Source organism: Macrobrachium rosenbergii, chromosome 14 (assembly GCF_040412425.1).
Source record: "Macrobrachium rosenbergii isolate ZJJX-2024 chromosome 14, ASM4041242v1, whole genome shotgun sequence".
Taxonomy (NCBI): domain Eukaryota; kingdom Metazoa; phylum Arthropoda; class Malacostraca; order Decapoda; family Palaemonidae; genus Macrobrachium; species Macrobrachium rosenbergii.
In genome coordinates, this window is record NC_089754.1 from 53,734,771 (window position 1) to 53,757,270 (window position 22,500).

Genomic DNA, 22,500 nt, shown 5'->3' on the forward strand with positions numbered 1-22,500 from the left:
GAAGCAATAAACAAAACCAAATAGAAATTGTAAAACAAAAGGGATACCTTAATGCTTTAAAAACATATTTGCTGAATCAATAAACAAAACCAAATAGAAAATGTAAAACAAAGGGATACCTTAATGTATTGAAAAAAATATTTACTGAATCAATAAACAAAACCAAATAGAAATTGTAAAACAAAAGGGATACCTTAATGCTTTAAAAAAATATTTACTGAATCAATAAACAAAACCAAATAGAAATTGTAAAACAAAGGGATACCTTAATGCTTTAAAAAATATTTGCTGAATCAATAAACAAAAAAATAGAAAATTTACCTTAATGTATTGAAAAAATATTTACTGAATCAATAAACAAAACCAAATAGAAATTGTAAAACAAAAGGGAATAATGCTTTAAAAAATATTTTGAATCAATAAACAAAACCAAATAGAAAATGTAAAACAAAGGGATACCTTAATGTATTGAAAAAAATATTTACTGAATCAATAAACAAAACCAAATAGAAATTGTAAAACAAAAGGGATACCTTAATGCTTTAAAAAAATATTTACTGAATCAATAAACAAAATCAGAATAGAAATTGTAAAACAAAGGTATACCTTAATGCTTTAAAAAAATATTTACTGAATCAATAAACAAAATCAGAATAGAAATTGTAAAACAAAGGTATACCTTAATGCTTTAAAAAATATTTACTGAATCAATAAACAAAACCAAATAGAAATTGTAAAACAAAAGGGATACCTTAATGCTTTAAAAAAATATTTACTGAATCAATAAACAAAACCAAATAGAAATTGTAAAACGAAGGGATACCTTAATGCTTTGAAAAAAATATTTACTGAATCAATAAACAAAACCAAATGGAAATTGTAAAACAAAAGGGATACCTTAATGCTTTAAAAAAATATTTACTGAATAAATAAACCAAACCAAAATAGAAATTGTAAAACAAAGGGGTACCTTAATGCTTTTTTTAAAAAGAAAAAAAAAGGAAATATCCCAGAAAAACGTTTTAAGGGACAAAATGCTTTGATCATTAGGCGCAGCGATATTGCATAGATCCACATTTTACGAAAAATTGTGTCCTTACTTAGTTCTGATTAACTAACGCCTTAAATATAAAAAATAAAAGTTTAGTATCGTTGATAAGTCATCAGACTTTTTGGATATTTCCTAGATAGTGACCCCCACGGGTTTGAACCCGGTATGTGCCCACCTTTGCGGCGTGTTTAGTACAAGCCCACTAGGGATTACCGTAAAAACATAAACAAAAGACTGGAAGTATCATAAAGATAGTGACCCCCAAGAACTATTAGTCCTAGATAACGACCCCCGAAAACCCTTGGGGATCACAATCTAGGAAAGATACGACTTTTTTTTTAAATTTTGATAGAGAGGAAGAGAGTGTGTGCATGTCTTTCAAGAACAAGGGTGTACGTATGTAGGTATGCGCGTTTTTAAACACACTACGTAAGCTAAAAGTGTAATTTTGAACCCTCTGCTAGTTAGTGCAAAGTAAGATCGATTAAACCTTGAAGTAATGAAATTAGTCGCGTTCCATTTGAGCATCGAGGCATGAGAACGTAAAACGTACATATATATATCTAGAGGAGTATGAAGCACAAGAAGAAATTGTTCGGTCATATCAAAACAAAGAATCTTGGACATCCCTGCTTAAACCGTGTCCACTTAAAATTTTGCTAGTTTCTGTGCGGTTGCTTTATCCATCTTATGATAAAAAAAAAAAAAGTAAGTCTTCCCCAAGTTTGGAATATGCATCGGCTGACCGAATCAGTAGTAGATTAGAAGAACTGACATATCTTCCAGCTTCCGAGTAGCGCTTTTGTGGTGCTGTTTGATAATAGTGTAGCTACTAAGACCAGTGACTGTTTTCGTGAGTGGCGGTCAATAGAAATAGGAATGGCGGCAAGTCTTTTGTACCTAAATACATACCCTTTACTCTCTCTCTCTCTCTCTCTCTCTCTCTCTCTCTCTCTCTCTCTCTCTCTCTCTCTCTCTCTCTGTTTCAAACCACACTCCGCATGCACACACACACACACAAGATATACTTGGAAAAACGTACAGTCAGAGTCTACACACTGTGCACATATGTATGTGATTTCAATAAACGATTCCCCTTTTTCAAAGGTGGTGTCAAGGCAACAGAAATGTTTACAAAAGCTTCAGTCTTGTTGTTGTTTACTTGTTTTTTGAGCATTAATTGCGATAAAGCATTTCCATCGGTATGAAAAAGCTCTCCGAAAGTTTTTTTGAACAAATTGGATGAGAAATAATAATTCGCTTCATTACGTCCGGTTCGGAACTACAAAAATAAAAAAAAAAAAAAAAAGTCACAGGCTCAAAGATCACCTCTGTATTCATGACGTCAGAGGTCAGGCTCAATTATCGATGACCTTTGGACTCACGACGACCCCAGAGCTTGGCTTTGACTGGCTGATGGTGATCGTGACGCCACAGGTTGACGTTGATTGGTAGATGATTCAGTTTCCAGCTGACGAACTCGGAGTTCATAAGATCGGAGGTGATTGGTTGATGATTCGATCAGTAATCGACGACCTTTGAAACCGTGACGTCAGAGGTCGGAGGTGATTGGTTGATGATTCGATCATTAATCGACGACCTTTGAAACCGTGACGTCAGAGGTCGGAGGTGATTGGTTGATGATTCGATCAGTAACCGACGACCTTTGAAACGACATCAGAGGTCGGAGGTGATTGGTTGATGATTCGATCAGTAATCGACGACCTTTGAAACCGTGACGTCGGAGGTGATTGGTTGATGATTCGATCAGTAACCGACGACTCTTGAAACCGTGACAGAGGTCAGAGGTGATTGGTTGATGATTCGATCAATTATCGACGCATTTAAAGAAACCGTGACGTCAAAGGTCGGAGGTGATTGGTTGACGATTCAATCAGTAATCGACGACCTTAGAAACCGTGACGTCAGAGGTCGGAGGTGATTGGTTGATGATTCGATCAGTAATCGACGACCTTTGAAACCGTGACGTCAGAGGTCGGAGGTGATTGGTTGATGATTCGATCAATAATCGAGGACCTTTGAAACCGTGACGTCAGAGGTCGGAGGTGATTGGTTGATGATTCGATCAGTAATCGACGACCTTTGAAACCGTGACGTCAGAGGTCGGAGGTGATTGGTTGATGATTCGATCAGTAATCGACGACCTTTGAAACCGTGACGTCAGAGGTCGGAGGTGATTGGTTGATGATTCGATCAATAATCGACGACCTTTGAAACCGTGACGTCAGAGGTTGGAGGTGATTGGTTGATGATTCGATCAGTAATCGACGACCTTTGAAACCGTGACGTCAGAGGTTGGAGGTGATTGGTTGATGATTCGATCAGTAATCGACGACCTTTGAAACCGTGACGTCAGAGGTTGGAGGTGATTGGTTGATGATTCGATCAGTAATCGACGACCTTTGAAATCGTGACGTCAGAGGTAGGAGGTGATTGGTTGATGATTCGATCAGTAATCGACGACCTTTGAAACCGTGACGTCAGAGGTTGGAGGTAATTGGTTGATGATTCGATCAGTAATCGACGACCTTTGAAACCGTGACGTCAGAGGTCGGAGGTGATTGGTTGATGATTCGATCAATAATCGACGACCTTTGAAACCGTGACGTCAGAGGTGGAAGGTGATTGGTTGATGATTTGATCAGTAATCGACGACCTTTGAAACCGTGACGTCAGAGGTCGGAGGTGATTGGTTGATGATTCGATCAGTAATCGATGACCTTAGAAACCGTGACGTCAGAGGCCGGAGGTGATTGGTTGATGATTCGATCAGTAATCGACGGCTTATGAAACCGTGACGTCAGAGGTCGAAGGTGATTGGTTGATGATTCGATCAGTAATCGACGACCTATGAAGTCGTGACGTTTGAGGTCGAAGGTGATTGGTTGATGATTCGATCAGTAATCGGCAACCTTTGAAGTAATGACGTCAGAGGTCTGTATTTGTAGCGTTCCCCCAAACTTAGTAAACAAAAACTTCTGGATCAGTGACGACAGAAGTCTACTATTTGTTGTCTGAACTAAAATTTCCAAGCTAGTTAATCTTTCTTTTGGTAAAGAGTTTCTTCGACCTTCGGCCTGAAAGTCAGTTGATATGAGATGACGCGGGTCATCTCTTTTAGAATAAATATTAAGACGTTAATTTCTTGTGGAAGTCTAGAATAAATATTCAGATATTCATTTCTTGTTGGAGTCCTCATTTCGAGAGAGACGAAAACGCGAGACCAAAATGAAAAGCAGTAGAGAGAGACCTCAGATGAATTTTGTTCCCTCGTAATCCTTTCGTTGTCTGATGATGCACCGAATCACGTTCGTTCAGTGTTGGAGAGAGAGAGAAAAAAAAAACGCATCCAAACCAGAGCTTTAGAAAAAAAAAAAAAAAACTTGTAGAACTTAGTCCCTATCACTCAACCGCACTCATAGTGGACGTCTTAGATCAGTGCAGAGTAGCGCCTCCTCGTCCTCGAGATAGAAGAGTCAGCACTTTTGAGCGTTCTCGAGGACAGAGGCGTTCTAGTGGTTGTAGATGACACCTTTGAACGATGATGGCATTTGCACACCAAGGAAATCAAAAAAAAAACAAATGGGGTTATCCTCTTTTTTCCTTTTTTTTTTTTTTTGGTTCCCTCAAGTTTTTCATACACTGCATATTTTGTGGGTTCAACTCAAACTCACGAATCCATTTTTGAAAAAAAAAAAATAAAAATCTGAACTTGGAATACAGATTTAGATTTTTGACCCTCGCAGTTCGACCTCAGCATTACTTAGAGATTATCCAAGCTAGAAAAAAATTATATATAGTCTAAGAGAACACTTTTAACCATTCATCATTATTTATCCTTGGGTAAATCTCACCTCCCGTACAAATATAACTTATTAAAAAAAATTATTAAGCTTCAGCTTCAGGGGAAAAAAATTAGGGTTGTCTAAAAAAAAAAAGAGAGAGCTGTTATATCCTCTTCTAAAATGAATAAGTAAACTGAAATCGAGATATAAAAAAAGAGCTTAAAACCAAACCACCACGTTACAGCAATACGTTACAGCAATACGTTACAGCAATACGTTACAGCTATAGCCTCAGATGTCTATGAATAACTCTTTTAACATTTTTTGGAATTGCCAGTTTTTTTATCCAAATTTTTCACGTCAATTTTTCCTGGCCATTCCCTTAAGGAAGAAGAAGAAGAAGAAGAAGGAGAAGAAGAAGAAGAAGAAGTAGTCAGGCGGCATTTCGTCATTTTTATATAAAGATCACGTGACTTTGACCAGGCACAGACGAGGGCTCCCCAGAGTTACGCCTCATGAATTTTTTTTTATTATTATTATTATTTTTCCAAATCAAAACTGCGTCTTTTTGCGATTCAGTCAGATGGATCAAGGGGTATCTAAGGATGTCTTTGGTTCCTTAGTCGTAAGTCTGTACACGTATATGATATCAACCATGTCAGCTATGAAAGTCCTGGAGAAAAATATAAAGTACATATATAAAAAAAAAAGCATTGAGTCCCAGAGAGAAAATGAGCCTAAATTCATCAATTAATAATATAGAGCAATCCGAAAAGAAAGCCTGTTGTGTTTAGCAATGATGGCTTTGTCATAATGATAATGATAATAATAATAATAATAATAATAATAACTGTTGAAGGCAGCAATTGCCATCTGCCCAAAAGAGGAAGAAGGACTACAATCAGAGCTCCTCTCTCTCTCTCTCGTTCTTTCAGAGGACAGGAAATTGTTCGTTGGAATGCTTAGTAAACAGCAGACAGAAGAGGATGTGCGTCAGCTCTTCCAACACTACGGAAACATAGAGGAATGCACCATACTGAGAGGGCCCGATGGAGCCAGTAAAGGTAGGACACTTCAGAATAACAACACGTGCCAGACACACCACATTACTACTGCTGCTGTCAGTCCTACCACTGTTACTTCTGCTGCCTCTACCACTTCTGCTCCTTCTGTTTCTGCCATTCCTTCTTCTTCTCCTCCTACTTCTCCTTCTCCTTCTTCTACTTCTGCTCCTACCATTTCTCCTTCTCCTTCTGCTACTTTTGTTTCTACTGCTGTCACTCGTGCTTTTGCTGTTTCTTCTACTCTTTCTCCTTGTACTTCTGCTACTCCTCTCACTGCTGCTTCTGTTGTTGCTGCTGCTGCTGTTATTGCTGCTGCTGCTGCTGCTGCTGTCATTGCTGCTGCTGCTACTCAGTTACCACTACTACTACTACTACTACTACTCTCACCACTATGACTGCTACTTTTCTACCACTTCTTCCACTACTGCTGCTGCTACTTTTATACTAGCTTTTTCTCATATATATATATATATATATATATATATATATATATATATATATATATATATATATATATATATATATATTTAATATAAAATGGTGATCTGAAGTCATTCGGTAATGGCTAATACTATTATCATTAGTCGTTACGGAGAGTCTTCAAAGAGCAGAGTGAACGGAAGAGTCGTTTCCTACAACATATTATTATAATATATAAAGAAATAAACGGCCAGAGAACCAATCAGACTTCATTTGAACTGACAAAAGGATTAATGAGCAAAAACAAAAAGTATTGAACGTGACGGGAAAAAAAAAATTTTTTCCGATTTGGCAAAACTTTGACATTCCCATTCCAGTGTTTCTTCTTGGCGTGAGCCCATCGCCAATTCCTGATGGGAACATGAGGGTGATGGGAATGACGGGGACACTGACTCAGCTCCTTCAGATAAATAAGAAAATTGGGTGAAGGAACGATATATATATATATATACATATATATATGTATATATATATGTGTGTGTATATCCATATGTATATATACATGCATACATATGAACATGGGAATGAGTATAATTGTCGTCAGTGATTGCCCAAAATTCTCTTGTCCATCCTTCTGCCGCAAAGACAGAGCGAGGTGTCGTCATTAAAATAAAGAGGAGATAACAAGGGTAGTTATTATTCTTATATAAATAACGTGATAACAGTAATGATAATCATTCTTTAACAGAATATAATTCACATGTGATAATCGAGAGGGGGATCTGATTTTTACCCTCCAAGATTCAACAGAGCCTGAGGAGAGCGACTGAGGGAAGAAGATTCTTTGGGGGGGTTTTAGGACTTTGAGAGTAATGGCACTTTCTGTGTTGGCTTTTGCATGACTCTGTAGTTTTAACACTTTTTTTTTTTTTTAAATTCTATTATATATACATCTCGTCTCTCTTTCTTTTTTTCTCTCTCTCACTGTTTCTTTCTTTCTCTCTCTCTCTCTCTCTCTTTCTTTTCCTCTTGAATCAATGAAAGACCCAACCCAACCTTTTTATGGCTTGATGTGACGTCATTGCTGTGACCAGTCGTACAACACACCAACCCGAAGCTGTGGAGTCACTGAATGTGTTTTTGGGTGACTGAAGCTCGGTTTCGACCTCTTGGCTGCTACTGCTGCTGCTGCACATACACACACATACACGTACACTTACACACGCAAAAGTACACTCACGCATTCCCACGCACACAAACTCCAAGTTCCACGCAGACTTTGTTGCCGTTATGACAAGCCGACAGCAGCAAAACGCAGGAGACAGAATCGGACTGACTTGGTGGTCTTCAGTGATTCCTAACATCATTTGTTTCCCCGCCTGAACATTCCTCCTCCAGGTGTAGCAGATGGCGACGGACGCCCTCTTTAACGACGTGGAAACCTGCCGAGTCACATAGTTATACCCATTAATGTCATAGAAACTTTTTTTTTTTTTTTTTTTTTTTCATTTCTCGATTCACAGTCAACCTCCTGTAGTAATGATGTTTTATATAAGTGTCCCGTATAAAGGCAGGTCATACCTGTCTCATAACTGTGTTAGCGACCATGTTGTAGAGATCACCACAGTGGAATATTAACTCCAGACCACAATTGTCCTAACTGTGTTAGCGTTGTAGAGATCACCACAGTGGAATATCAACTCCAGACCACAATTGTCTTAACTGTGTTAGCGTTGTAGAGATCACCACAGTGGAATATCAACTCCAGACCACAATTTTCTTAACTGTGTTAGCGTTGTAGAGATCACCACAGTGGAATATTAACTCCAGACCACAATTGTCCTAACTGTGTTAGCGTTGTAGAGATCACCACAGTGGAATATTAACCCAGACCACAATTGTCTTAACTGTGTTAGCGTTGTAGAGATCACCACAGTGGAATATTAACTCCAGACCACAATTGTCTTAACTGTGTTAGCGTTGTAGAGATCACCACAGTGGAATATTAACTCCAGACCACAATTGTCTTAACTGTGTTAGCGTTGTAGAGATCACCACAGTGGAATATTAACTCCAGACCACAATTGTCTTAACTGTGTTAGCGTTGTAGAAGTCACCAGTGGAATATTAACTCCAGACCACAATTGTCTTAACTGTGTTAGCGACCATATTGTAGGCAATCAGACGTCCCTTGTCGTTTGATAGAAGGTGAGCACGACCTCTAAAACCAGCCACCTGGGAATTACGTATAGTTATTCGTCTGTGCATTAACCTAGAACAGTCTTTTCAGCTCTTCGATGGCTGGCCTTTGAGTCATTAACCTTCCTCGACATATCGGGGTAGGCAGGTAAGTAACTTGAGGATTATGTGGACAGTTAAATGTGTATGTATTTAACTCTTACGATGTGAAAGGGACAGGTAGGTGTGTGTTTCACTTTATGAACTGACTTTTTCCTGTCGTAACTATAAGCATATTTGTACTGTACATATTTGTGAGTCGTGAGTTTGTATGTCACGCCTATTTATAACCACATGTATATTGTTAATCTACCATATACTCGTTAGATTGTAGATTGTTTTTCATGCCACCTTTAATCATGAAACATATGTAGAAAGCAGGATATTATTTTGATGATCAGTTTATTAAAACTTTGTCCTTACATGTACAGTGTTCCTGATTTGAATATATGTGTAACATTTAAATTATCATGTTGGAAATTTTCTCTACAAGATTTAACTCTATTAGGGAAGCTATTTTTCTATGGGTTTCATTTCATTGAAAGTCTTAGTGTTCAGTAATCGATTCAATTAAGTTTCTACGTTTATTTACACAAAGGTAAATGGGCACAAAAGGTTGTGATGATGAAACAAGAAATTGTAGTTAGGTTGAAGGCAATAATAATACCGTTTTGGAAATGTGGAAAGAATTAAGATGTTAATAATATCATGAGCCGTTATGAAGTAAGTTTTTTAAAGAGACATTATTTTGATAGTAAGAATTTGCCTGTCGTTTTTTTTTGTACATACACGGGAATATAAGAAAAACCCAAGGACCCTCAACAAAACTTCAATAATAGAATCAAAATATATGAAACCAGAAAACTAGAAGGGAAAAAAAAACAAAAGGTACCCATGGGGTAGAGAAGGGCATCTCAGCATAAAACATTCGTCCACGGGACACGGCGTTCCGACAATGAGTCATTCCTTCGGCTGAATTCAAAACGGAACGGTTTTAAGTAGGTTTAATCTCAAAATATGAACCATTAGGGCTCTCGCCTTTATTTTCACTCGAAACGAAAATTCCGAAAAAGGATGCGTCATTTTTATACTTCGCCTTTCCCCAATTTTTTTTTTTTCATTTACCCCTTTTTTTATTTTATTTCTTTTTTTTTTTACTTTCCCCCGACGGAAATGGAGGACTGTTTTCCGAAGAGGAACTGTTTACTTTTTCTTTTAGTTTTTTTTTCCTCTTTTTTTTTTTACTCGTTCTCTCTCCTCTTTTTTCTTTTTTTTCTCCCCGAATTTCCGTTTCCTTGGAGTGAAGGGGGACAATCTAGTGTTTCCGAAAGTATCAGATGGGTTTTATTTAGTCTGTAAACCATCTTCGGAATATTTTATCGGTTGCAGACGAATTCCAGACGTGGCGTTAGGTATTTTATGTGATCTCCTTTAGTTTTTTTATTTTTAATTTTTTTTTATTTCATTTATTTATGCTTATATATATATATATATATATATATATATATATATATATATATATATATATATATATAATGTATGTATATATATACATGTATAGGTGTGTGTGTGTGTGTTTTGAAAGGGAAACATCCGCAAGTTATCAAAACCTATTTATAACTTTCACAACTTCCAATGTTTCTGGTTGAAAGATAAGTATCTGATCAAGGGTCACATTTAAAGACAATGCATTTTATGCAGACACCCGCATTACATAAGAATGACATTTTTATCCGTACACCATCATTCTTCACTTCAAAGTCAGGTGAAATCTAAAATTCAGAAACGCCACTTAATATTTTCTCTGCGTCTATCAGACCAGACGTTGATGAGGGCGTTCTCAGAGGAACCAAATCAGCAGCTGTCTTCGTAGACTGATTAATAGAGGATGATTTTTCCGTCTGTGCGCAAGCGCAGTATATCCACCACAATGGCAGTCAAGATAGAGTAATGGCGTGTCCATTATCGCCAGCCGAAATGCGTAGGATAAGGCGAGGATCCCTTACGCAAAGCGGTTCAATATCCCTGACGCTAATACCAACCGAAAGCTGTTTACGCTTTTAGACGGCGAACTGATTTTGCAGGAGGGATTTAAATCCAATATTCTGGCCCGGACAATGTCGCCGGGAAATTGGGCAAGGCGACCTGTTCAAGTTGCCATGCACTAATTGCTTGTTAGCTGGGCATGGAGCCTCGGGATTCCGGAGTGCCATCGCTGGAGGGGTTCAATTTCAGGCAGAGTGGTTGGGGCGCTCTCTCGCACCTTTTACTGATTTTGTTTTTGAATCTCTTCTTGCGTGTTTTTGGTTACGAATCAGGGTGATTTTGATGCCAGATAATTCTTAGTCTCTAGGAGCTCTGAGATACATAGTTTTACGTTAAAATTGTCCTTTTTCAAAAAGATAAAAATAGGAAAATAAATCGCCTCAAAGAATACGCGTTTTGTTGTCTTGTATTTCAATTGAATTTGGTTAAGTTACAGAAAAAGGGGCTTTAATTTGTCGAATTCTTAAGCCATCGTTTATTTCACTTATTTCTGTATTATCGCGTACTTTGCTGAGGAAAAATAATTTTTTTATATACTTAACTGGATGGATTTTCAGGAAACTTATGTCTGTGAATAGTTACATAGGTATTTTAGTAAAGGTATGTGCAGATATTTTTAATATCCCTCCTGACAGAGATTCTTACGAAATAATCTGAATTGGATTGTTTTGTATAATTGTAATTTTGAAAATCAGTGACTTCTTATAACAATGACAATATGAATTAAATTTAGTATAGTTTTTACAAGAAATTAAAAGGTATCAAGACTGGATAAATGAGATTAGGATAGATTTATGTAATTCATAGGTCTAAAAGTAAGTTTAGGTTTTGAAAATCCAAATTCTGGATTATACAGCAGTTCTCTCTCTCTCTCTCTCTCTCTCTCTCTCTCTCTCTCTCTCTCTCTCTCTCTCTCTCTCTCTCTCTCTCTACTCGCATTTGTTTTCGTTAATTTGATTGAAATACCTTTCCCGGAGAGGAAGGCAGATGGAGATAAAAAAAAAAAGAAGAAAAAGTCCAGTGTAGCTGACCTTTTACAAGAACGAATTGGCCCAGGACTAATTTTGTAGCTGGGAAACTCATCCCTTTCCAATTTAGAATGAGGATGGGTAGTTTAAAATTTGCTCACATTACACTGAAAAACAAACTGGTTTTTTTTCCAGTCCCTCTCCTCTCTCTCTCTCTCTCTCTCTCTCTCTCTCTCTCTCTCTCTCTCTCTCTCTCTCTCTCTCTCTCTCTGGCCGTCCGTTTGTGCTAGAGACGAATTTAGGTGAAGAATTCATTAAATCGTATAGAAAGATAAATACATCACTGTGCAATCCATTTTATATCTTGTGTACTATTTTGTATTATTATACCAGAGAGAAAAGATCTGTGGAGAAAAATCCCTCGGAAATTCCTGTTACGTTGACATCAGGACCCACCCACCTAGTGGGTCCTGATTGACATCATGCGTGCGCGCGCATCTAATCCCACTGACAGAGGACCCACGAATATCACAAGAAGATCCCACGCTTTTTGCCATCGAATGCACGTTATATAAGATGAACGAGAAGCTGACAGTGCGATGAGATTCATCTGCATCATCATCCTCCTCCTCTCTCTCTCTCTCTCTCTCTCTCTCTCTCTCTTCCCAATATTAGAGCCCAACCATATCCGTTCCCGAAATCTTCATCATTTAGGGGGTTTTGACTTCATCAAAGGATCTCTTCTTTTCTTCTCCGTTCCCCCTCCCCTTCTCCATCCTTCCTCTCCCCTACCCCACCCCCTCCCCACACCCCCTGCCCATACCCAACCCAACCCTCATGAATTATTCTCCTCCTTCGCAGAATTCCATTTCTCTCTCTCTCTCTCTCTCTCTCTCTCTCTCTCTCTCTCTCTCTCTCTCTCTCTCTCTCTTTCGTTCTCCTTTGCCTATTTTCTGTAGCTTCTTGTTTCATATTCGGGAAGAAAGCGGACGAGGGGTCGAAATAGATCCGTGGTTCCTTTTTTTTTTTTTTAATGGTTATTCGTCCATTTAACAGGATTCGGTTGTTCAATTCTTTGTTATAGTCTGAACTATGTTTCGCTTTTGAATGTTGCAATTCCTCTTAAAGTCGTCCTCGGTCAGTGTCGTACTTTCTTGTTAAGTCGTCCTCGACAAATGTCGTATTTTCTTGTTAAGGTTGTCCTCGACAAATGTCGTACTCTCTTGTTAAGGTCGTCCTCGACAAAAGTCGTACTTTCTTGTTAAGTCGTCCTCGACAAATGTTGTACTTTCTTGTTAGGGTCGTCCTCGACAAAAGGGTACTCTCTTTTTTCATCCTCGATGTCTTCTTTTTTTTCTTTTAGGGTTTTTCATCTACTCTTCTTCTTCTTCTTCTTTTACGACTTTGGAATCTTTGTCTCTCTCTCTCTCTCGAACTGCCTTCTTCGAAGCCGTTTATTCTCCTCTTTTCCTTCTCTTATCTCCATTGCTTTCCATTTCCCTATCGTCCGTCTGTGCCTCATCCACCCCATCCCCCCCCCCCCTCCACAATCCCTTTCACTCCTGCGAGATGAATTCGAGTGTTATTGGAAGAGGAGGAGGAGGAGGAGGAGGAGGTGGTGGTTAATGGTGGAGGGTCATGCTGTCCTTCCCACTTCGGAGGGGAGAGGGGTTGAGGGGGAGGGGGAGGGGGAGAGAGGGAGGAGGTGGATGGACGTCCTCTGTAGATTGACTATCGTACCGAAAGACGCGTCATCAAGGGTCTATTACCTTAATGGCGAACACTTCACATGATTACGGTTTTCAATGCCTTCACCCATCGTTATTATGGCTGACATTGCCCCAAGTTGGGAGTAATTCACTACTTTGACTGGGAAGAGAAGGAAAAAAAAGGGGGGAGGAAAAAAAAAAGGTGGAGGTAAGACATATACTCCGCAGAGAGCTCATTTTGCTATTTATTCTCTTCCCATTTTCGATCTTCTAGAGAGAGAGAGAGAGAGAGAGAGAGAGAGAGAAGGTAAGTGAGGTAGGAGCTTCGAGTCATTGAATAAATCCCAGCATGAGATGATAATGTTCCTTGGGAGGAAAATGATGTCTCTTGTCCTCACAGAGACTATTTGACAATTTATTATCCTTTCATTTGTGTCTTTGGTGGCGTATTCATAGAGAGAGAGAGAGAGAGATGAAACTGCACTGCTCCCTCCGTCAGCGCCACCTTCAGGAGCAGCCAGCCAGCCAGCCGTCTCTCGCTTCAGCTCGCTTCAGGGAACATTTTCACTTTTCCGCCTTAGAGACAAATCGACCTGGCCATTTAGGGCTTTTTAGCAGCAATTTTGATCATAAGCGTTTTAGGACCCTTTTTTTTTTTATTTTTTTTCTTAGTCGCGATGGATTCGGCCAATTTTTTTCACTTTCCCTTGATTTTATGGGGCTCGATTATGGACGCATATTCCCTTAAGTGGGGCTTCTCATACCGGTCTCGTCTTTCCACTTCCCCGATCTCTCTCTCTCTCTCTCTCTCTCTCTCTCTCTCTCTCTCTCTCTCTCTCTCTCTCTCTCTCTCTTCCCCCTTTCTTGCCCGTAATGAAATTTTCCCTCTCCTGTTGCACATAATGAATTTTTCTTTGTCTCTCTGATCGCCCTCGCCTCTCCCCATTATTCACTCCTGTCTTGATTCCCGGCTGCTTCTTCTTCTTCTTCTTCTTCTTCTTCTTCTTCTTCTTCTTCTTCTTCTTCTTCTTCTTCTTCTTCTTTTTGTTTCCTCAGACTTGTTTCTTCTTCGCTTTGTCGTCTTGTGAGGTTGATTTTCCAGAGGAGTAAAGTTTTCTTATTTATGTGCTCACTTTTTATTGTTTGTCTCGAATTCTGTCGTTTGGAGAGTTTGGTGTGCGTCGTGATTTATAAATTCAGTTGTAAATTCAATCTGACTTATTTGTCAGTTTACTCGGTTACTCTCTATGACTACCCTTTGTACAGTTTTGGTTCAAGTTCAGTACTTCCTGGTAAGGTTCTCGCCTACCAGTCGAGACCGGGGTTCAAATCCCACCGCTCACTGGTGGCTTGAGGATGGCGCCATTGCGTAAACCCGGTGGCCCGCCAACGTAGCGGTCTGAAAACTCGAGAGGGTCAGTAAGAAAATAGGTATCAGCACTCGGGCTGGGTGGTTAAACAGTGGGCCTAGCAACACACTGGCCACTTGTCTTAGGCAACAGGACTTCTCCCCCATAGGCTGCTGAAACCAGAGTTCAGCGCCGGCCCTATGAGCCTTGCGAGGCGCAGGAGGACTTTAACCTTTAAGTAAAAATGATCCTTTATCTTGGACCCATGCTATGAATGAAATCAGTTACCTGTGTGATTAATGAATCTAATTTTTTATATATACATACTTTGTACCCCATATCCTCAAAAATGTCGTAACACGCGTCACTTAACAATGGCTGGGATACATAGCAATAAGATATGTATCATAAGAAAGACAGGTTTTCGTGTGTTTGAATAATAAAATTTGCATTTATAAATTTGTTACCTTTTTTATTTTTTGGAAAAGTATAGACATTTTGGTCTTTTGTTTTGATTATTTTGCTTTTTTGAAAACACGGCGGTAATTTGCCAGTACTGAGGTGTACAATGTCATTGTAGTAAATACTTTAACATGGCAACTATTTATAGTCAAAGCAGTAAAGGAAAGATATGAGTATGCAAGTTTGCGATGGAAAATATCAAAAAGTTTCTCTAAATTTTCGGTTTGTGTTTTAGTGCTCAGTAGGTAACAGAGAGGGAGAGAGAGAGAGCTATTAAATGAGTATCTGTTTTTCAATTAATTAGGAAAAAACCCACATTTTATTTTAGATTTCCTGTCTTTACCTAATTTGAAAAAAAATAGATAGTGAGCATTTTAACATCATCATTCCTATCACCCACCCCAATTTGAATTGTATCATTCGTTTCTATTTCAGTCTTTTGTCAGGTAAATCCATATATTTGAACACGTGTTCTCATTTTGTCAGGTAAAACCTCCTCTTAAAAACAGGAATGCAGAATCGCGGGCGGAGATTTGCCTGTCCTCCGAAATTGGTTGAAGAAATCCGGAAACGACTTCCTGATGGACCCCAGCAAACTGCTGGCACAGCACTTTCCAAAGTCATATGAATGATGGTTCTCTCTCTAACTGCGCAGACTGTCTTAGAAACTCTTGCGCATTCAAGTAAAGTCTCGGATCTTTTCCTAGATAGCGACGCCGACGGGTTTTAACCCGGTGTGTATCCACCTTTGGTGAGTGTTTAGAACAAGCCTGTTGGGGATGACCGTGAAAACATAAACAAAAGACTGTAAATATCATAAAGATAATGACCCCCAAGAAATATTAGCCTTAGATAACGACCCCCGAAAACCTTTGGGGGTCGCTATCTAGGAAAGATCCAAAATCTATGGTATATCTCTCTCAATTTCGACTCATATCTATATTTCTATCGAAAGACCAAGGAATGGTTAGAATTTCGATTCATATCGAAAGACCAAAGACCAAAAAAAAGGAAGACCAGAAATTCATTTTAGTGAATGTTCTTGAGTTACTCTTTCCCCCTAATCCAAAGCCCAAGGAACTGACGCACATGCGAGGCACAATGGAATTACGATGAGCCGAAAAGATACGAAGAACTCAAGGTGTGTGTGTGTGTGAGGGAGTGAGTATGTGCATGTGTGTGTGAGTGTATGTGTGTGTGTGTGTGCGCGCGCGCGCACAGCATGCAAGGCACTCCGTTCCCGTCGGATCCGTTCATTGGGCGATCAAAAAAGTTGAAAGGAATGTCGAACGTGAATCTCTCAAAGCGGTCAGACCGGGTCGTAATTATGGAGATAAAAAAGATATCGGTTATTTTTACGCCACCGGCGGGGCCCGTTTTCGGATTTCTCTGCCTGTCGGACGCTTTAAAGAAGGTTCACGGGACTTTTATTTAGAATTAAAGGCTCGTGGGGATGCCCTGACCACCCAACCCCCCACCCTGCGCCCCCTGCTATGACAGAAAAAAAGGGGGCTACTTTCATCATGTATTCAGGAAGAGATGGTTTACTGCCTGCGTCCTAATAGGCTGCTCGAAATTCTCTCTCTCTCTCTCTCTCTCTCTCTCTCTCTCTCTCTCTCTCTCTCTCTCTCTCTCTCTCTCTCTCTCTCTCTCTCTCTCTCGGAGAAATCTGAAGATCGTCCCTCAACGGATAGATCTTAACAGAAATGAAGATCTTTTTCTCTCTCTCTCTCTCTCTCTCTCTCTCTCTCTCTCTCTCTCTCTCTCTCTCTCTCTCTCTCTCTCTCTCTCTCTCTCTGATGTCTACCAGAGAATTGCTAATGCATCTTCGGTATATTTTGCATCTTCCAATCTTGGATAGATAGATAGATAACCGTGGACGTATAATTGTACATTTACCTATATAGAAACCTTGTGTGCATGTGCATATGCATATTTATATATATATATATATATATATATATATATATATATATATATATATATATATATATATATATATATACTTGGGACTACCAGCCCGGAAGCATCTGTGACGTAATTACGGTATGCGAATGAAACAGCAAACACTTGTATTATTTCAACGTCAAAGCCAGCTGCCGAAATAAATGTAGGCTTTTCGGAAAGTGTCACCTGTGTCCTTATTCCAGAAATAGAGAGAGAGAGAGAGAGAGAGAGAGAGAGAGAGAGAGAGAGAGATCGTCACAGGCACTTGAGAGAATCTAAAAGTGCCAGTTTGAGAAATCAGTCCCTCTTGTCTCGGCACTTCTTCCTCTTCCTTCCTTCCTCCCTTCCCTCCTTTTTATCGCACTTTTTTTTCCCCTTCTCGTTCGCTCGGTGCCTTCTCATTCTTCAATCTTTCGCCTCTTGCCCCTTTCACTCCTCGGTTCTTTCTCCTTTTACCGCTTTCGTTCATCGATTCATTGCCTCTTACTTCTTTCTCTCTCTTCACTTCTTTGTCCCTTTATTTCATTCTGTTTGTTTTTTATTCATGAGTCCTTGCCTTTTTCACTATTCTCTTCTTTATCTCATATAAGTCTTCTTTCTTCACTTCTCCTTAGAATCTCCTTCCCCCCTTTCATTTATTGCTTCTCCTTTGCAGCTAACCCCACCCCCACCCCCGTTTCACTTCTCGTAAATCATTGCCTTTGTTTTTAATCAATGACGTTTCTCTTTCATTTTTGCCTCTCTCCATTCTTTACACTTGACCTTTCCACTCCTTCGTTCGCCTTTACGTCTGCTCCTCGCCGTTCCTTTCTCCCCTTCCTGCCTCCTTCCTCCTGACCTCCGCCATTTTCTCTGTTATCATTCTCCGCCATTCTCTCCTTTCGCGTGCGTTTTCTTTCGGCTCGTTCTTTTATCTTTTCAAAACGATTTTTCCTTCTGGTGCTTTTTTTTTTTTTTTTTTTTTTTGACCCTTCTAAGCACCTCCCCGTCGCTTCTCCTCGGTCCAGATCCTCTCTTATCCGGACGCCCTTTGAGGAATCACACGCGCCATAGAATCCCGTGTTTGCTTTCGATTAGTATGGACAAGATCCTTTGGGAGGGCGCGCCATCCATAGGTTCATTTATTGCCCATCCGTCTCGCCTCCCGGCTAACCATCCTTCAAACAGCCTCTGCTGCTACGTTTCTGCTTCATCTTCGCTCAACCAAAAAAAAAAAAAAAAATTCTACATCTTCGCTCAACCAAAAAAAAAATTCTACTTCATCTTTGCTCCACCAAAAAAAAAAAAAAATTCTACTTCATCTTTGCTCCACCATAAAAATGTTTATACATCATCCTTGCTCCACCATAAAAATTTTTATACTTCATCTTTGCTCCACCAAAAAATTTTTACACTTCATCTTTGCTCCACCAAAAAATTTTTATACTTCATCTTTGCTCCACCAAAAAAATTTCTATACCTCATCTTCGCTCCACCAAAACAATTTTTATACTTCATCTTTGCTCCACCAAAAAAAAATTTATACTTCATCTTCGCTCCACCAAAACAATTTCTATACTTCATTTTTGTTCCACCAAAAAAATTTTTATACTTCATCTTTGCTTCGCTCCACCCAAAAAAATTTTATACTTATCTTCGCTCCACCAAAAAATAAATTTTTTTACTTTATCTTTGCTCCACCAAAAAAAAAAATTTACTTGCATCTTCGCTTCACCCAAAAAAATCAAAAGTAAACAGAATGGTAATGTCGTGTTTTTTTGTGTATGTGTGTGATTTTTTTTTCTTGTTTTTTTAGTAACCTTAAAATTTCACGAAAGGTGAAGTGTGAAAGTTGTAGACACTGAGTGTTTATATTGGGCCGCTGATATAGTGGCTAGTATCGTGACATGCCACTCTGATGTGGCGGGTTCGCGTCTCCCCTGAGGGCGGTGAAAAATCACTGGCTCTGGATCATGATCAGTTCCTGCTGCAGTGTTGAGGGGGTCTGCTGCGGTGGGAGGTAACATTACCCTCTTCCAAACCGATCTCGGGCCGTCATCTTAATACATTCTCTCTCAATACCAACTCAGAAGATGGCCTTTTCTTACATTGACAAATACTGTAGTCAGAAGAATTTCTTTACTGTAATTAGAATAAGATTTTTTTTACCATTAACAACTTGCTAAGCGACATCCTCAGCCGTAATTAAATTCTTTACCGACGTTTTTAATGTTAGTACCTTGCAAAACGGCATATTTTTTTTTACCGTTACCAACTTATAACGGAGAATTCTTTGCTGTTATTTCCTTGCAAGATGGTTGTGTTCATCGTTGTACTGGCTACGACCGTGGCCCCTTATTCACTTCTTTGCAGAGAGAGAGAGAGGGAGAGATGATGGCTACGACCATGGCTCCTCATTCGCTTCTTTGCACAGAGAGAGAGAGAGAGAGAGAGAGAGAGATCCTGGCTATGACCACAACTCCTTATTTATTTCCTTGGAGAGAGAGAGAGAGAGAGAGATCCTGGCTACGACCATGACGCGTTATTTATTTCCTTGCACAGAGAGAGAGAGAGATCCTTGCTACATCATGACTCCTTATTTATTTCCTTGCACAGAGAGAGAGAGATCCTGGCTACGACAAAGACGCGTTATTTATTTCCTTGCAGAGAGAGAGAGAGAGAGAGAGAGAGAGAGATCCTGGCTACGACCATGACCCCTTATTTATTTCCTTGCAGAGAGAGAGAGAGAGAGATCTTGGCTACGACCATGACTCCTTATTTATTTCCTTGCAGAGAGAGAGAGAGATAATGGCAACGACCATGACCCTTATTTATTTCCTTACAGAGAGAGAGAGAGAGAGATAATGGCTACGACCGTGACTCCTTATTTATTTCCTTGCACGAAGAGGATAAAAGACCATAGCTCCTTATTAACTTGCAAAGAGGAGAGAAGGCAACGAGCACTCCGTGGTGTTCAATCCTCGAAAGGATAAAGGAAGCTAACTCGGTGTAACGGGAGGAAGGCGAGATAAAGGGGTGGGGTTGTGGGGGGTTGGGGGGATGGGCAGAGAAGGAGGTTGAGATATCTATTGTTCATCTATTAGTCATGTCCGTTAGCTATCCGGGGCTAGGACTCGTGGGAGACGCTTCTCTCATCCAAACACATGCAATCTGGATGGGAGGGGAATCCTTGGGGAATAACGCGCTCCTCTCTCATAAGGATTTAATTGACAATCCGGCGAAGGGATTTCAATCTCTCTCTCTCTCTCTCTCTCTCTCTCTCTCTCTCTCTCTCTCTCTCTCTCTCTCTCTCTCTCTCTTCGCGAAGTACACCAGTGAATAATTTGGTAGAAGAGCTGCTGAGATTATCAGGAAAGCTATTTATACTTCAGGAAGGGAGTCGTGGTGGCTTTAGCCCGCATCACAAATCCTGACGTGTTTTACACATACAGCAAACACACTGTGTGTATATATATACATATACATGTGTATATATAATTATACATAGATATGTATATATATATGATATATATGTATGTAAAATATACATAAATATATATATACACATATACGTATACAGTATATATATTTATATATATATATATATATATATATATATATATATATATACTGTATATATATATTTATTTATACATACATAAACACACACACACACACACACACACATATATATATATATATATATATATATATATATATATATATATATATATATATATATTCATACTTACATACACAAACACACTGTGTGTATATATATACATATACATGTGTATATATAATTATACATAGATATGTATATATATATGATATATATGTATGTAAATATACATAAATATATATATACACATATATATACAGTATATATATTTATATATATATATTTATATATATATATATATATATATATATATATATATATATACTGTATATATATATTTATTTATACATACATAAACACACACACACACACATATATATATATATATATATATATATATATATATATATATATATATATATATATATATATATATATATATTCATACTTACACAAGGTAAATGTACACGCACGTCTGTCAGTGGCAAGAGAGACAATCACGAAACACAATTTATTGCTGAGAATCAACAAGGACTCGGAAAATTCGCTCGTCTCCATCCATTTATAAAATGCAAATTCGTTTCGCAATCAAATTTCGGCACCGATAACTACATCACTATTGTACAGCGATCCAATTGAAAAAGGAGAGACGATTGGTTCAGCCCATCCGTTCTCCTCGCCAGAGGAAGGCCGACGTGGCTGGAAATTCTCACCCACAAACACCCATCTTTCTGGCCTGCAGCCGCTGGACACAGAGTTCAAGGAATAATAATAATAGACTGAATTACTTAATTCCTGTGACAGAATTGGCGACGGATATATGCAATGGTTAGCGACGTCGGAAGTGAATGATCTGCTGCTGTAATCCCAGAATAAACGAGTGAAAAATGAGCCCGAGTTTCTTCGGCGCGATCGATTTTTCCGTACAGCCGCTACAGCGTATAATCAAGGCCACCGAAAATGGACCTATCTTTTGGTGGTCTCGGTATGATGCTGTATGAGCCGCGGCCCATGAAACTTGAATCACGGCGGCCCGTTGGTGGCCTATCCTATATCGTTGCCAGAAGGACGGTTATGGCTAATTTTGACTGTAAATAAAATAAAAACTACTGAGGCTAAATAGTTGCAATTTGGTACGTTTGATGACTGGAGGGTGAATGATCAACATACCAATTTGCAGCCCTCTAGCCTCAGTAGCTTTTAAGATCTGAGGGCGGACGGGCAGACAAAGCTGGCACAATAGTTCTCTTTTACAGGAAACTAAAAAGGAATCATACCAAAAACTAACCCAGTTTTTGACCCAAACAAGATTTTCTCCTTGCAAGAAGTATACCCTTACTAATATTCACTATTAGGTTATGTAAGCCATCAAGGAGATCTCAGTGCCATAGTAGGCAAAAAGTGAACGCAAATCGAGAGACATGATTAGAGCCAACATAACCTGGTGCTCTACAAACAAGAATTCAAGGACAGCAAAGAAATGTCTGCTGTAAGCGATACAGCGCCACTTGTTGACAGTAAGTGACACCTGGGACTGTGAAATAATATCTTCACTGTCTTGCGATAGTTTGAGGTATGACGCTTCGTTTTGCGTAATGTTGAAATTTGTATTCATAATGTTACTTATATTTTTGTATTTTCTCTTTGCGCGTAGTAATGTATTTTATACAGTTATGTGTCATGGATAGCAACCTTGATATTAATGGAAAATTGTTTGATTTTATAACAGGTTATTAACGAGGAAGTAGTTCAAATGATGCCTATTGATACAAGAAACTTGTCTGTTCTACCCGCAAGGTGACTTATATTCCCTTTAGGGCGTCAGTCTTGTCCTCAACC

At 39.0% G+C, this 22,500-nt stretch overlaps 1 protein-coding gene across 27 annotated transcripts in view; it reads left to right on the forward strand.

The window, feature by feature from the left end:
* Window positions 1-22,500, forward strand: part of bru3 (bruno 3) — a 905,487-nt gene that overhangs the window by 743,082 nt on the left and 139,905 nt on the right. For 21 of the 27 annotated variants that reach the window (XM_067116888.1, XM_067116902.1, XM_067116880.1 and 18 more), the window contains one exon: window positions 5,793-5,921. The exons of the other annotated variants lie outside the window; for them this stretch is intronic. In XM_067116888.1, coding sequence (XP_066972989.1) covers window positions 5,793-5,921 — 129 coding nt within the window. The remainder of the gene's footprint in view (window positions 1-5,792; window positions 5,922-22,500) is intronic. 27 annotated transcript variants of the gene reach the window in all.